At 32.3% G+C, this 14,478-nt stretch overlaps 1 protein-coding gene across 3 annotated transcripts in view; it reads right to left on the reverse strand.

Moving 5' to 3' along the window:
- The window catches only part of LOC132546560 (ATP-dependent 6-phosphofructokinase-like), a 28,540-nt gene extending 14,267 nt beyond the window's left edge, over positions 1-14,273 (reverse strand). Inside the window, exons 1-15 of one of the 3 annotated variants that reach the window (XM_060210281.1) lie at positions 14,075-14,273; positions 12,135-12,208; positions 11,285-11,362; positions 10,211-10,400; positions 9,440-9,605; positions 8,974-9,018; positions 7,951-8,059; positions 7,622-7,717; positions 7,208-7,300; positions 6,774-6,899; positions 6,564-6,628; positions 6,129-6,219; positions 5,668-5,814; positions 4,355-4,393; positions 2,520-2,540 (exon numbers count right to left, since the gene is read on the reverse strand). In XM_060210281.1, coding sequence (XP_060066264.1) covers positions 2,520-2,540; positions 4,355-4,393; positions 5,668-5,814; positions 6,129-6,219; positions 6,564-6,628; positions 6,774-6,899; positions 7,208-7,300; positions 7,622-7,717; positions 7,951-8,059; positions 8,974-9,018; positions 9,440-9,605; positions 10,211-10,400; positions 11,285-11,362; positions 12,135-12,208; positions 14,075-14,243 — 1,509 coding nt within the window. In that variant the 5' untranslated portion in view covers positions 14,244-14,273. The remainder of the gene's footprint in view (positions 1-2,519; positions 2,541-4,354; positions 4,394-5,667; positions 5,815-6,128; positions 6,220-6,563; positions 6,629-6,773; positions 6,900-7,207; positions 7,301-7,621; positions 7,718-7,950; positions 8,060-8,973; positions 9,019-9,439; positions 9,606-10,210; positions 10,401-11,284; positions 11,363-12,134; positions 12,209-14,074) is intronic. The other 2 variants (XM_060210289.1, XM_060210296.1) reach the window with 2 other exon arrangements.
- Between the last annotated feature and the right edge of the window lie 205 nt (positions 14,274-14,478).

Here is a 14,478-nt window from a genome sequence, read left to right on the forward strand (position 1 = left end):
GGAGGGAATTGTGTCTATGTGTACAGGTATGACATATATGTCAGGGTGTGTATGAATGTTTATAAATCAATAAGCTATAATTCTATAATTTTTCTAAGAATCGGACAAATTTAACAAATAGTGTTCTTAATCACAGATTCTTTAAGATAAGAGTAAGTGAACAGAACATCAAACCTCTTTGTTGCAAAAAAAAAATAGAATTAAAACTGGATAATGTAAAGACTGATACACAATAACAGGCATGCTTACTATACTGGTATCTTTTATAATCTTCTACAGGAGAATTGCATGCTGGTAATATACATATGTACCAACTAGCCAAAGATAGAACAAAACTACCTGGTACTCCAAATTAATTTTCTTTCATCCCACTGATGAAACATTGCCACAGATATGTGAAGGGTTTTGTATCCAAACATGAAGAGTACTAACATATAATTTAGAATATTACCAGGCACACACAATTTTATCAACAAGAGCTTCTGCTGCTTCTGAATTTTTGGATAACCTTGGCCCAGTGTTCTGATTCAACAAATCTCTTTTTTAAAACAATGCCCAAAAATAAAACATATCAAAATCTGTTTGCATGTTTACTAAATGATGCTTCCCAGCTTTGAGTTTCAACAATCCATTCACGAACACCATATTAACCAGCAATTCAGAATTTGTCATTTAAATATATAATAATAAATAAAAACATAATCAATATATAAATATATCTAAATATAGAAGACATATTTAACACTCACTGGTAATATTACTTCACTATTACTCCTCCAGACCAGTAATAAGACTGTTTATGTCAAATAAACAGATTACATAATACCTCCTACTATAATTCAGAGGAAGGAATGGTAACTGATATATTGCTTTTAGCAGAAATTTATCTAAGGACAAATCTAAATACCAGAAGGAAGCAGACATTTGGTTGAAGCTCAAAGCATTCTCAATGCCTCAGAAAAAACTGATATAAAATGTTCATAAGAGATTGGACTCCATGTAATGAATATAATTTTTATGTTAATATGTGTACATATTTATTGTAGCTATTTTCTTGTTAATGATCTGTGTAACCTTCCATATTTAAATAAAGCAACATAATAAATTATTTTTTAAAATTATCATCATATCCTGGGTATGTGGTGACATAAAAATGAATCATGTGAATTACAAATGTAAGCAATATTTTGTGATTTAATTAAACCAGTGTGTTGACCAGATATACTTGAAAATGAACCCACAGAAATAACGTCAGTAAATTTTATATACAGAACACTGTGGAACCTTGTCAATCCAGAAACAGGTGGACTTTCAGAACTTTTGATATTCTTGAAAATAGCTTTAGCATTTTTAACATAAGAAATCTAATGCTGTAAGGCTTTTTATTTGCATTTTAAAATGATGAACTATTTGCTATAATTTGTTCTTTACAATGTCATCATCCAACTTCCTTCAAAGTTTGTTTGAGTATTGAGCAATTTTTCATTTATGGATATTTTTCAAAACTAATGCAGTTTATGCTGGCATGAGTACCCTTTCATGCAAAATTGATTTTGATAAAAATTCAGATTCACATTACCGGTATTTGCACAGTAACAGGTTCTGCACAAACAAGTTTCCACAGTAACTGTAATGGTCATGCTTCCCATCAGAACAACTACATAGTATACAGTAAGCTGTAATCTAAAGGAAGGGTCACTATTGTAGTAAAGTCACAACAAACATATCCTTTTATCATCCACAAACAGCATTTCTTGTAAACTTTAACAAGACTACACTAACAGTGTTCAAATTTAACTTTTTCCATCAAAAACAAAGAAAGAAAATGAAAGTATAAAACTGACACGATATAAGCAATCTTAGTTTGACTGTCATGGCTAACATATAATTTCTTTTATAAATAAATAATGTTTGAATGGAAATCCTGATAAACAATAAAGCAAAGGGAAATGGGATTTATTTCATTTTTTTTTTTTTTTTTTTTACTTTTGAATAATTTTCTATGAATCCAACAGCTTCAGACATAGATATGACATCAATATTCCATTTCTTTTTATGGTTTATATCCTGAAAAAATGGATTTCTAAAGTTTGTGAATACAAATGTACCACAGTACAATTTGCTACGATTTATCAATCCATGCTAATATTCACTTACAGAATAATTAGGTCACATTTGTTTGACTTTTTTTAATTGATATTTTTTGCTACAAATATCTGAGATCTCTATACAATTTACTGCGCCTGTTCATAAATAGACTAGATATGAAAATTGAAAATTTCTTCTTTTGTTTAAAAGTTTGACTTCAATGAGAATTTCTACCCAATGACAATATGTATCAGCTCCATGGGAAGTTTTTACCAAATGACAGTATGATTCACAGCTATTTGTGACAGAGGCAAAAGCCATGCCAAAATTCAGTTGAACTCAATTAAGTTATTGTACAGTTCTAAGCTTTCAGAATTCAAGAGAAATAACACTCAATGCTGGTATGGGAATGATAAAATGTTATCACCTACCGGCTCCACCACATGGGTCAACTGTAAAAAGTAAAAGTTTTACTACAAAATACCATCCCAATATTCTGTTGTATAGTAAATTATATCCACAGGGATTAAATTTCACTATATTCATGGTCATTAAATGTAGCACAAAATTCATTATCCAACAAACATTTCTGTATCAAATGAAATCCTAGGAAATATCTGTTATGTCTGTATACCTTGACTCCAGTTCAAACATATTTAATACATATTTAATACCCATGGACTAGCCAAAACGAAGACAACAGTGAAATATAAACCCCGTGAAGTTAAAAAACTATACAATATCTACAAGAAATCTCTGATATTGTGACTAAGTAAGATAGTTCTTTAAGTGTGCTGTCTAAGAAACACAATGTTCTGATTATATTATAGAGATTATATAAAAATGACTCTGACAGAATCTGAAGTTACAATAGGAAGAGTAGATCCTTGTTCTGTAAATTAACAATTTTGTTAATTGGCAATGTAGTTTAAATTATAACAATTTTAAAATCTACATTGTATAAAAAAGATCTAGTATTTGTAATAACTATGTTAATGCGATACAGCAAATTACAATCATTGTAAACAGTTTTTTAATGCTATTACATACACTGTAGTTAAATTATACAAGGGAGATCAAAGCCTTGTCGGAAGTTGTGCTGGGCTATTTCAAACCCTATTGCACAATAGAGGTCATGGGTGAAATATACATGCTTTAAATATAATGTTTAATATTGAATCATGCTGAAAAAGAAATACATTGAGGAAAAGCCTGTCACCATGGTTTACTAGAGGACTACTTGTATAAAAATGTTCCTTTTTGCACAAGGAAAAGCAAAATTGGATTGAGCGAAAAAAGTTCATGTATCATTGTTGTTCAGTTGTGTATATATAACCTTGTGAAAAACTTAACTTTTCCAGTACATCACCAAAATATGTACCTTGCATTTGTATCAGCATATTTGATATTTTGTTTTTAAATTCTGAGTTTAAAAGCTTTCTTTCTTTTTATATAGGAAAGTAAAAAATGGAATTATGGGAAGAACAAAAAAATTATGGTTAAAAAAAAAAAAAAAAAAAAGAAAAGAAAAAAAAATCTATATAAATTATTAAGTACTTTGAGCAATTCTTAATAAACAAAATATCAAAACCAGGATTATCCCACCTAAAAAATAAGAATTAGAAATTATGACTTGTCTTTCTATTTTGATTCCACCAGAAGAAGTGACTTTTATTAAATAGTTTATAAAAGAGATGATATGGATGGAACAAAAATATGTGTGTCTATTTTTGATATAATTTACATGACTGTCATTTTGATGTAGGGCAGTTGCAGAATTCTATTTCAAATGTATTTCTTCTTCTTCAGGACATTCAGGTTGAAAATTCAAAGTCATGTGATACTGATACAATGTAGAAAATTTTCACACTAACTCATAAATATCATTTTTATATTCACTTTTGGACAGGTACATAAAATATGGCTAATAAACTGAAGCAACAGCAGGGGTTTAAAAAGCATTGCATAAAAGTGTGGTACACATTTAAATTATCTTTGAGATCTGAAGCTGTTATAATAAATTGTTTGATTATTTTAGAAATTTATTAATTCAATTTTTTAAATATCTACAATGTTGGTTCAGGTTTTATGATATATCGACATTCTATTATTCATACTAGAAACACATATTTTTGTAGTACAGAACTTCATATTAATATAATAGAGATGTCTGTTTAAATATTATGTAATTTTCTTTAATTGAAAAGAATGAAGAAGTGATAGGTATAATAATGCCAGTTGATGCTGCTAGTAATGTTTAACTTACTCCTTCAGAGAAATCAAAGAAAACCTCATGTGGGTTTTTCTGAAATGATGAAATGACATTGCGGAAACAAGGTACATCTACATAGTGACGACAAAACATAATTGTTAATATCACTTTGTTATATAAAGTTCCTTCATTTATACTAGCATAAATGTCACAATCTCCTCCTGATTATCTCTTCCTCATGGCAAGTCAGTTAAATACCTATAAACTGGAATTTTTCTCCAAACTCTCCACAACAATTTTTCCCGCAGCAGATAATTATTTTAACATATATTGATACTAGACATTGTGTTTGATTCCTCCTACACAACATACCAGAATTTGTTGTTTACTCCTTTTAGGCAGCATATACTAGCATAGCCTTTGATAATGAAGTTTTACTGCATCAGATAAATAAGATACAATTTTTTTATAACATTGTCTAATTTTCACTATAAGAATGCATAGCAGATAAACTTACCAATGTAAAGTGAGAAAGAGTAAGATTGTGTCTTTTTAGCTTGTCTGTTCAGTAGTGAGAATTTAACTACAATGGCTAAAGTCAGATATTCTGGCTTGACACCTAATGACACAATTTGCACTAGGGCAAGAAACCTGACATACAGTATATCTATACATACTAGGACTCCACCCGACCCCACTCCTCCAACACACATACTGTTACACATAACACTGTCACCATGTCAGTATCATTTTTCTCTTGAATTACTTTGTAATCAATTCATGGCTTAAGGTCAATCATTCATTATGTACACATAAATTCTGTCTTGTTAATACAAGCCAATGTAAAAAAAGAAATCAAATTACACAAACACATGAGAAGTATCGAACACTTGTAGGATATTCTAATAGCAGAAATTAAAACTTTCACTAAACCACATAAAGTAACTGTTTATAGGCAATTAATTAAATTAAAAGCAATGCTTATAGGCAATTAATTAAATTAAAAGCAATTTACATGAAATTAACAACATGATTTTCACAGATTTTACCTTCAAAGCAAAACTTAAAGATCAAAATTGGAAATTTTTGCAGTAGCTCAAATTGTTTAGATTAGCAAGTTCTTTTTTCCTTTTTATTCCCTCTTTCATGATTTACCGGAAATGCTTTTTTTTCTGCCTATGAAGTTATGAAGTTTTCTCCTTTCTTTCTTTTTTCTCTCGAATTTTTTACCAATGTAGAGCAATGAACAGATGTTAAAAACAAACCCAAAATAAATATCTAAACTACAACATTTTCAAGTAGCAACACACGACAAACAATAAAGTTGTAGGAAACAAAAAGAAATTAACATGTTTATGGTGACTTACATCTCCATAGAGCAGTCCATCAAATGAGTCATGGATTCCCAGGACCTCGTAACCTTGGGTCAAAGCAAGACGCACAAAAGACCTCACCGCTGCATTAGCACCACATGCTGGAGCACCAATGTTCATTACAGCCAGTTTTTTTCCACTCTGTGATGAAAAATAAAGACTTATAGTTTGTAATTCTTAACTAAATGATATAGAAAAATGGTTAAAAAGGCCTCCTTAAAGGTTAAAAGTATTATGTAACTGAAAAGTACACAGGGTTTGAAATCTGGTATTTCTCAAAAAGTTGCTATGGAAAAGAAAATAGTCGAAACTTGTAAAAAGCTTTTGAAGCAATGTAATTGATTAGCTGCACAGTAGTACATTCATAAGGCATGGATATGTTAACGATAATTTCTACAGTAGTTCTGGAGTATTCAATTAAACTAAAGATATGTTACTGATCTACTAATACTTACAACACAATGTTTACCAGTGCTGTCACATGTACCCTTAGGTGGTCGCAGCTTACTTAGTTTCCTGTATGTTGCTAGATTATTTTGGAAACTCCTTAAATTTCAAGAAAAGTGATCATAGCACACCAGATAAAATTTCCAAATTCTTATAACTAAAACTAAAATACATTGTAAGTAATAATACATCAGTCAAAAAAAAACTATTTAAAATTCTTTATGTTTGTAATAATGTGTGTCAGACAGAGTTAAAAGGGAAAATCATGCAAGCATTTCAAAATATTGTTTTAATAGTAAACAATTATGGCTCATCCCAATTTAAAATCAAAATTTATATGAAATAAGTGGAAAATTTGAAATACAGACTAGCTTCAGAGTGGAACACTTTTGACAGTTATTACACTATTTCAGAGATATAAACTAATGAACGTTTGGACTTACTTTCCTCTTAGACGGACAGCTTCTTCAAAGTTTTTGGCATCCATAGCATTCTGTACTGCCTTGGTCTGAATGGAGAAATACAGTTATTGTTCCTTGTTGTAAATGTTTGGAACAGTATTATTTTAAAATAATAGTTATTCAGGTAAAACGCAAACATAAAATCATGCATATCATTAACTTGCTCAGTTGATGCATTATATTGAAACCTACCCTCTCTACACATTCCATTAGAGGAACTCGAACAGTCTGGTTACCATCCAGTGATACAACACAAGCTGGAGTGTCTGGGGTAGCGTCCATCAAGGCTAACACTGCCTCTGCTCCCATACGTGCACCCTACCAATAAATCATTAATTGTGTCAGTTATACTTACAACAGCAGCAATGTAATTTACGCAACAATGTTAGTACATAGAAATCATAGCCCTTTCACTCCAATTCAAGTGGACAATTTCCCTTTAATAGTGAAAATGACCGAGGTAAGTGTACAATTTTTTATTTCTAATTCCATTCCTCAAATTGTTTTTGCTTTTATTTACTACCCAGTCATGCACCCTTTTTCCTTTTTGTTCATCGAATTGCAACATGTTCCAAGTGCCTTACAAATTGATGAGTTCACATGTTTCAAGTAGAAATGCTACTTACCAGAATCCTGTCAAATGCAGTTGGTTTTCCACCTCTCTGGACATGTCCCAGTACTGTAATCCTTGTGTCATATTTCAGACGCTCTGTGATCAGCTGTAAACGTCAAAGACAATAATCACTTTAGCATTAGCTTAGAACCATTGTGACAGATTGACAATTAATGTACAATGTAACAGTATTTATTTAATTGTCAAAACTGTTGACACATTTTTTTTCCCCTCTCCAAACAAGTACATATATATAAGTATATTTTACTGTTAGCAGAGTCTCTTCCCCCTTCAGTCCAAACTGATGAAAATTACTTACATTTTTTTCCTCTTGTACATATATATAAGTATATTTTACTATACATAAACTTGACCTTGTTAGCAGAGTCTCTTCCCTCTTCAGTCCAAACTGATGAAAATTACTTACATTTTTCACCATGTCTGCTGTGATACTCTTTCCTTCCCGGTCTATGGCTCCTTCTGCCACCAATATGATGTTCAACCTTTGACCTAAAGCTCTCTCCTTTAAGACATAAACAGATTTAACTTTGCTGGTTATTCTATGAATCTAATAATCTTAACACAACATCTGGTAAATCAATATACAAAAGAATGCTACAATCAACAAATTATCCCTTTTTCAGATTGAAAATGTGATTTTCCAAGGAAATGTTGTCCATGCTATGGCTATGGCTGTAATACTTTAACATTGTGTAAGATAACAATATTAAGTAAAATTACAATAAATGAACTTACTGCAGACAGTTTATTACAAAGAGTATCCTCCCAGCCTCCCTCTGGTGGCCACTCCGGGATAAATACCCAGTCAGCTTCCGTGGCAAGGGCAGCCACTAAACCAAGGTATCTGTAATAAAGTCAATTCTTGTACATCTGTGGATCTATAGATAATCAAGGCTTAGAGTTCTATAGGACTGAAATGCTTATTATTATATTTGATTAATTAATCTCATACAAAACAAGCTTTCGACAGACAAGGCATTTCTAGCAATACTAATCCCCTTGTGATTCAACAGTGAGTGATGTGCTTGTGAAAATGGGCAAGTTTGAGAAGATTGGTCACAATCGCTCAAGGAATAATGCTATTATATTCAAGTGCTGACAATATATATTTTTTGTTCCAAAACATTTTTTCAAATTAGTAATAATGGCCTTGATTTAATCCTAGAACCATGAATTCCGAAGCCAACCGAGATAAAATTGTCCTTTATGAATATGTGAAGTTTGATCAGAATCTCTCAAGGAATGTGGCTGCTAGAGTGCCAACAAGGATTTTCTAAAAAAAAAAAAAATAACCATGCTCAAGAAGCCTGCAGTTCGAGGTAAATTGGTCCTCTATATATTTTTGAAGTTTGAATAAAATCATTTAAAGAATGAAGCTACCATAGAGCTAGGCAATGAGAAGTTTTACATAACCTACACACATTACGTACATGTTCATTACTATGATTAATACATTCAATATTAGATAACCATCAGTGTTAGATACTATACTTACCATCATCGTAGTCTACGTAAGATATTCTATCTGACACAATTACCCTTTGCAACATTCCACAACTTCTGATGCAAATATCCTACAATGGCTATAACTTCCCAAAATAAAAAAATCCTGCGATCTAAAACAGACATCCTCTGATGCCTGCACCAATAACATGGTAATGTTCAATGACCTCAGACCCAAACACACACCACTGGCTACACTTACCCACAGTCATTTCATAATCTAAGACCCAAATATATGCAAATGACTTCACTTACCCACAGTGACGTCCCATGACCTCTAATACAAATGCTCTCTGGTGACTGTGACAGAGAAAAAAATCATTTACATATAGTTTGCTTTGAAAAATTATGTAATTTCAAATGTAAGGAGAATTTTTTCTTAATGTAACTAAGGTTAGATATAGGAAATATTTAGTCATCTTTTTCATACAGTTTGGGAAAACATACTGACATTTTTACATCAATTTCTTTGGAAAACTAAAGCAACATGTATTTGACTGTGAAAAACGGCAACAGAATAAAAATTTTAGGGTGTTGTGTTAACACAGAAAATATAATTCTGTAAGGGTTGCTTGATATAACAGATTTAATTGTGTGGGTTTTAGGATCTGACAAAAACTCTATTGTATATATGCTTTGGTATTGAATATATTCTATTATATGGAATTTACTAACAGTTGACAGCTTAAGGTCATAAGCCCTAGCAGTTATATATTTGTACCTGGATGCTGTTGTTGCTATAGCATCTACTGCCTCTATAATCCGGTGGAGAGCAGAGTCTGTGCCGATGGTCATGTCAGTACCACAGAAGTCATTGTCTATAGAACCCACCATCCCTACGATGTTGAGATGGCTGCACTGCCTGTGGTGTTCAGGTGTTATCCTCTCTAAAAACAATGATTTACATCAAACTTATGATACTTGTGTTTCGTCTGAATAAACATAGCTGGCTTTTTATCATTACTAAGATCAAAACAAGAAGTACATGATCATGCACAAAGTATCAGACAGGAACTCAAAGTAAAACAGGAGTACAGGAATACTTAGAATAGACTAAGATAAAAAAGCTTCAGAGGAGATGAACTCTATATAAAATCACAAAAAATGAAAATTATTTGAAAGTACAGAGCGAGCTAAAGGCATGGTAACTGTGATTCAAGTTTCAAAATGTTTGGGTAAAGATATCAAAGTTGTAGAATTTTGAAATTCTTCAATTATATATAACAGTCATTGATCACATTTCACACTGTATTCACCCTATAATAAGTCCCAGAGCCAATACATTACCATATTTCAAACCCATGATCAGTACCTTAATATATCAATGATACTTGGTATTTAAATATCAATCTGATGTTAAAATTTTAGGTGAAATTAACGTATTGACATTATAAATCTCATCAATTTACATTATTTGAGTATGGATTTGAAATGCATAATTCTTTTCAGTCTGAACAACTAATGCATTAAAAATTGAAATAAAAAATAATACCAGCTTTCAACAGTTCATCCAAAAGACTTGACCACTCGATCCTGAAAAGGTTTGCACCAGTAAGGCTTCCATCTCCACCAATCACCACCAAGTTGGTAATGTTACACTTGACAAGATTTTCAGCAGCTTTCAGACGACCATCTCTTGAACGGAAATCTGCACAGCGGGCACTGCCAATCACAGTACCTCCCTGTGATAAGAAGAAAAATGGCCATAGTTACATTTCTACAGGACAACAGTCAAGAATGCTTGCATAAAAATCTTGAAGGGATCACAAACAGAATGAGTCTCTAATCAATAACAGCTACTGTAATTAGAAGAGGAAATTGTCAGTCACAAAAGCATCACAATTAGATTACATGATTTTCTTCTAAATATAATGCCCTTGTAGATCCAATGGTAGATATTTGGTTCTTAGGCCCTTTGCCTGAATACCAAAAGATATGCAAGGCAGTCGAGGGTTTGTTAGTTATAGGTTTTTGTCTCTGTTATGTAGAGTTCAGTCAAAACATGTGAAGAGGCTGGGTTCATCAATTTATTTCTTGCCCCGAAGAAGTCAAGTTGAGGGTAAAATCTGATGACACAAAAGTTAACTGCAGAACCAAGTCTTTTCGCCAGTTACGACTCTTCAATACCCAATTCTCTTTTAGTTTCTGAGTCTTATCAATATTAAAAAAATTGTCTATTCATAAATTGGGCATTGAATCATATCATCTGTTTCCTGCTTTCTAACTTAATCACCATCAACCACTTCAACTTAGCCTATATATACATATATATATCCTACAGTGATTTTAATGTCAGATATGAAACCGGACATATTGTAACATGGTTCTCATCTTTTACTATTCAAAATCAATATGCAGTCATTATCATGCACAAATACTTTCAATTATTACATAAAGAAAGAATTATCCACATACCAATGTGGAAAATAGGGAAAACTATACTCTCAATAATCATAACAAACAATTATATCTTTTACTCAATGTTTCAAATAAGGATTAAAACAGCTTGGGTGGCAAAATAATAAAGTGCTGGATGAACTATCATCAGTCAACATTCCATACATACCAACTGCATTATCCCTGAAGAACTTGCCCAGGTTGCTTCCTGTATATGGTCGCCACCATCCACCATTCCTTGATAACCCTTGAAAAATAAAGTTTACACAACATTTTGACTGGACCAGTAATTATCTATGAAAGCTGGGAATTGACAGTACTGTTAAATTGAAATTGGTTCAAAAACAATTTCATTCATTGTTTTTACATGACATATATACAATTTGTCCTGATTTAATAGCTGCTTAATTACTTCCCTGTGAAAGATGACTTAATAATCTAAGCAACAGTTTCAGAGAAAATTTCAATCAGATTATAAATAACAGGTAATATCTGTCAGCTTTGCATAAACATTGGACTCATACTTTCCCTGTGAGACTCTGTCAAATTTTAAGAATCCACTATAACTCTTCATAACCGGGCTCATCATTTTGAAAATGCACTAACCACAAAAAAAATCCTACAAAAAAAACTTACTTATAAGATGTTTGTCAAAAGCAATTTGGAACATATTTTATCAGAGAAAATGAAATAACAGGTGTACTTTAATTCATGTACATATATCTAATAAAAATATCCATAGTAAAATAACAGGCAGAAATTAAACAGGCCATGGGAAACACTTTTCAACATACTGCAGGGCAATGTCATCTAAAATAAACATCCTGATATATAAATGCCAACATCAATACCAGTCATATAGACACCTGGCAATATCTGAAAATGTCACTTGAGTCATCTGATCCAAGTCTGCTTCATATAACTGCAGGGTTCCTTTTCTGTTTCAACTGACATATACATGATATATGTATTTCATCAAACATATTATCATTAAAAACACAATTTTCAATGTCACATACCTCTCTGATATAGTAGACTTTGCATCCCAGATAAAATCCCATTCGCACTACAGCCCGAACAGCAGAGTTCATACCTATCAATGGAAAAATATTTCATTTTCAAAAGTGACAATTAGATCCTTTGATGAATCTTGAATGTTTATCATGTATGTATGTATATATATAATTAAATTGGTGAATATTCTAACTTTGAAGTTTGTTATATCATGGGAATGTATTTTACGTTAATTTAAAAAAAAAGAAGAATGAATGCATTTAAAACACAGGAAATCAATCAAATACTACTCTAGTCTATTTCATGTCATCTGCAAAAAATACATCTTTTTAGCTTCAAATTTTTGCTAAAAGGGATTTTTCATCTCATTTCGGGAAGAAAATTGATCCAAGATAAATGAAATTTTAAGTTTGACATACACAGGAAAACAATGATTGCGCAATCATGTTACAAAATGGCCTATCTGGCTGTCGTATCGAAGTTTTGACAATGTTGAAAAATAACAACACTTTGTTGGCTACATTCCCTTCATATTCCGATCAATTTTAGCTCAATGGCACCAGTGGAACTAGAGGAGAAGTTTAAAATACGTTTTTTAAGATGGTGGCCATGACGGTCATCTTGGATTTCAATCATACGGGAAAATAACAACACTAGGTCAGGACCATCTCTGGATCATTTCATGGAAGTTTGAGCTCAATCCCACTGGTGGAACTTGAGAAGAAGTTTGAAAAGTCAAAAGTTTACAGATGGACGAAGCACAATGACTATTGGTCATCATGACCCTTCCAGTCAGTTGACCTAATAATTCCAAATGGGATGGGGCTTATTTTCAGTCTAATAGGCCAAATAATAAAATACCCAAAATAATGTTTGACATCATTAACCTTCATTCATGGCTACCGAAATGTAAAGCATAGAGACTGATATTGAAATATAATATAATGTAAATTGTACTTAATATTTATTTCTTTGTCCAGATTTACATAGATCTATTATTACTGTGTTTCAGCAAATGAGAAATGATAGGAAAGTGAAAAGACATCCAAGGTTCTATTATTCTTCAAGCTCCTATATATACATCCTTTCATGCACTTGATATAATCAACAGCACAAAGTCTGTATTAATTGCATGGAACAGTCCATCACCTTTCTCAAGCAAAGCAGCCTTCCTGTTGTTTTAGGGATTTTCCCATTTAGTGAGATGACAGAACGATAGCCAGTATTTATGGTGGGACAATGAATTCAAGCAATATCATGTACACAAGTTTTTTTACTTCAAAACTTGTTAAGTGTCATCTTTTTAACTCATTCAACTGGACAGATAAACCCAAACTCATATGTAGAACTTTGTCTCAAAATATTATCATAATCAATATGGTGTAACCAAATATAGATAATGGACCTCACCTGAGGCCAGTGTCCAGCCTTCAACAGATATTATGTGTTAACTTTGTGCAAATGAAGAGACAAATTGATTAATGAGTTACAGGTCAAATTATTACAAATACTCGTGCAGTATTACTTTCCAAAGGTCAGAAAAAATATATTACATAGAATCCCACATGCCATGGCCTTGCATTGTTAAGATTTATTCAAATTATTGGTTAATGACATTTATGCAACCTCATTACTCATATTGGAGTTATGATTTTATAATAATGACATTTGCAAACATTACATCAATCATACATTTCAATATTTATAAATTGTAGATCTCGTACGTGACACCCTACATGTAAAAAAACATCTTTATTACGTTATGTCCGTGACCTCTTGACCCTCAATGATCACAAGTGACGGGATGTCCTTGGTCTATATATAAATATATATAAGATGAAGGGTAAGAAGGTACCTACAGTACCTGAACGTCGTGCATTTGACCGTTTGTTATGATTTATGACACTTATCACACATGACACGTGCAAATTATAAATAAACAAACCCTGGGAGTCACCACCACTGGTGAAGACACCGATGGCTTTCCCTGCTCCACTTCCGCACGTTAACTCCTGCCCTTCTCTTCCCGGTAACGCCATGACGCTATCTTGTCTGCCTCTACCCTGCTGAAGCGGTGGGGGCTGCTTAGACTCGCTACTAGTTCTACTATCCATTTTTGGAAATTAAGCACCTCCCACAAATATATGCATCGGCTGCTTCGAAAGGTGACCTTCCAATCGACCTTGACAATGTCTCGGGAAATCCCGCTAAGTCTGAGATTTACGAAACCTTAGCGGAAATATGCGGAAATTAACGAAGTAAGCGGAAGCTTTAATGCGTAGGAAAATATTACAGTATTTCTTCTTTTATGTATTTGGAGTTTTATTTCTTCATTAATGTAATTAGACT

Source organism: Ylistrum balloti, unplaced genomic scaffold (genome assembly GCF_031769215.1).
Source record: "Ylistrum balloti isolate Yb309-2 unplaced genomic scaffold, AGI_CSIRO_Ybal_v1 Utg369606, whole genome shotgun sequence".
NCBI classification, from domain to species: Eukaryota; Metazoa; Mollusca; class Bivalvia; order Pectinida; family Pectinidae; genus Ylistrum; species Ylistrum balloti.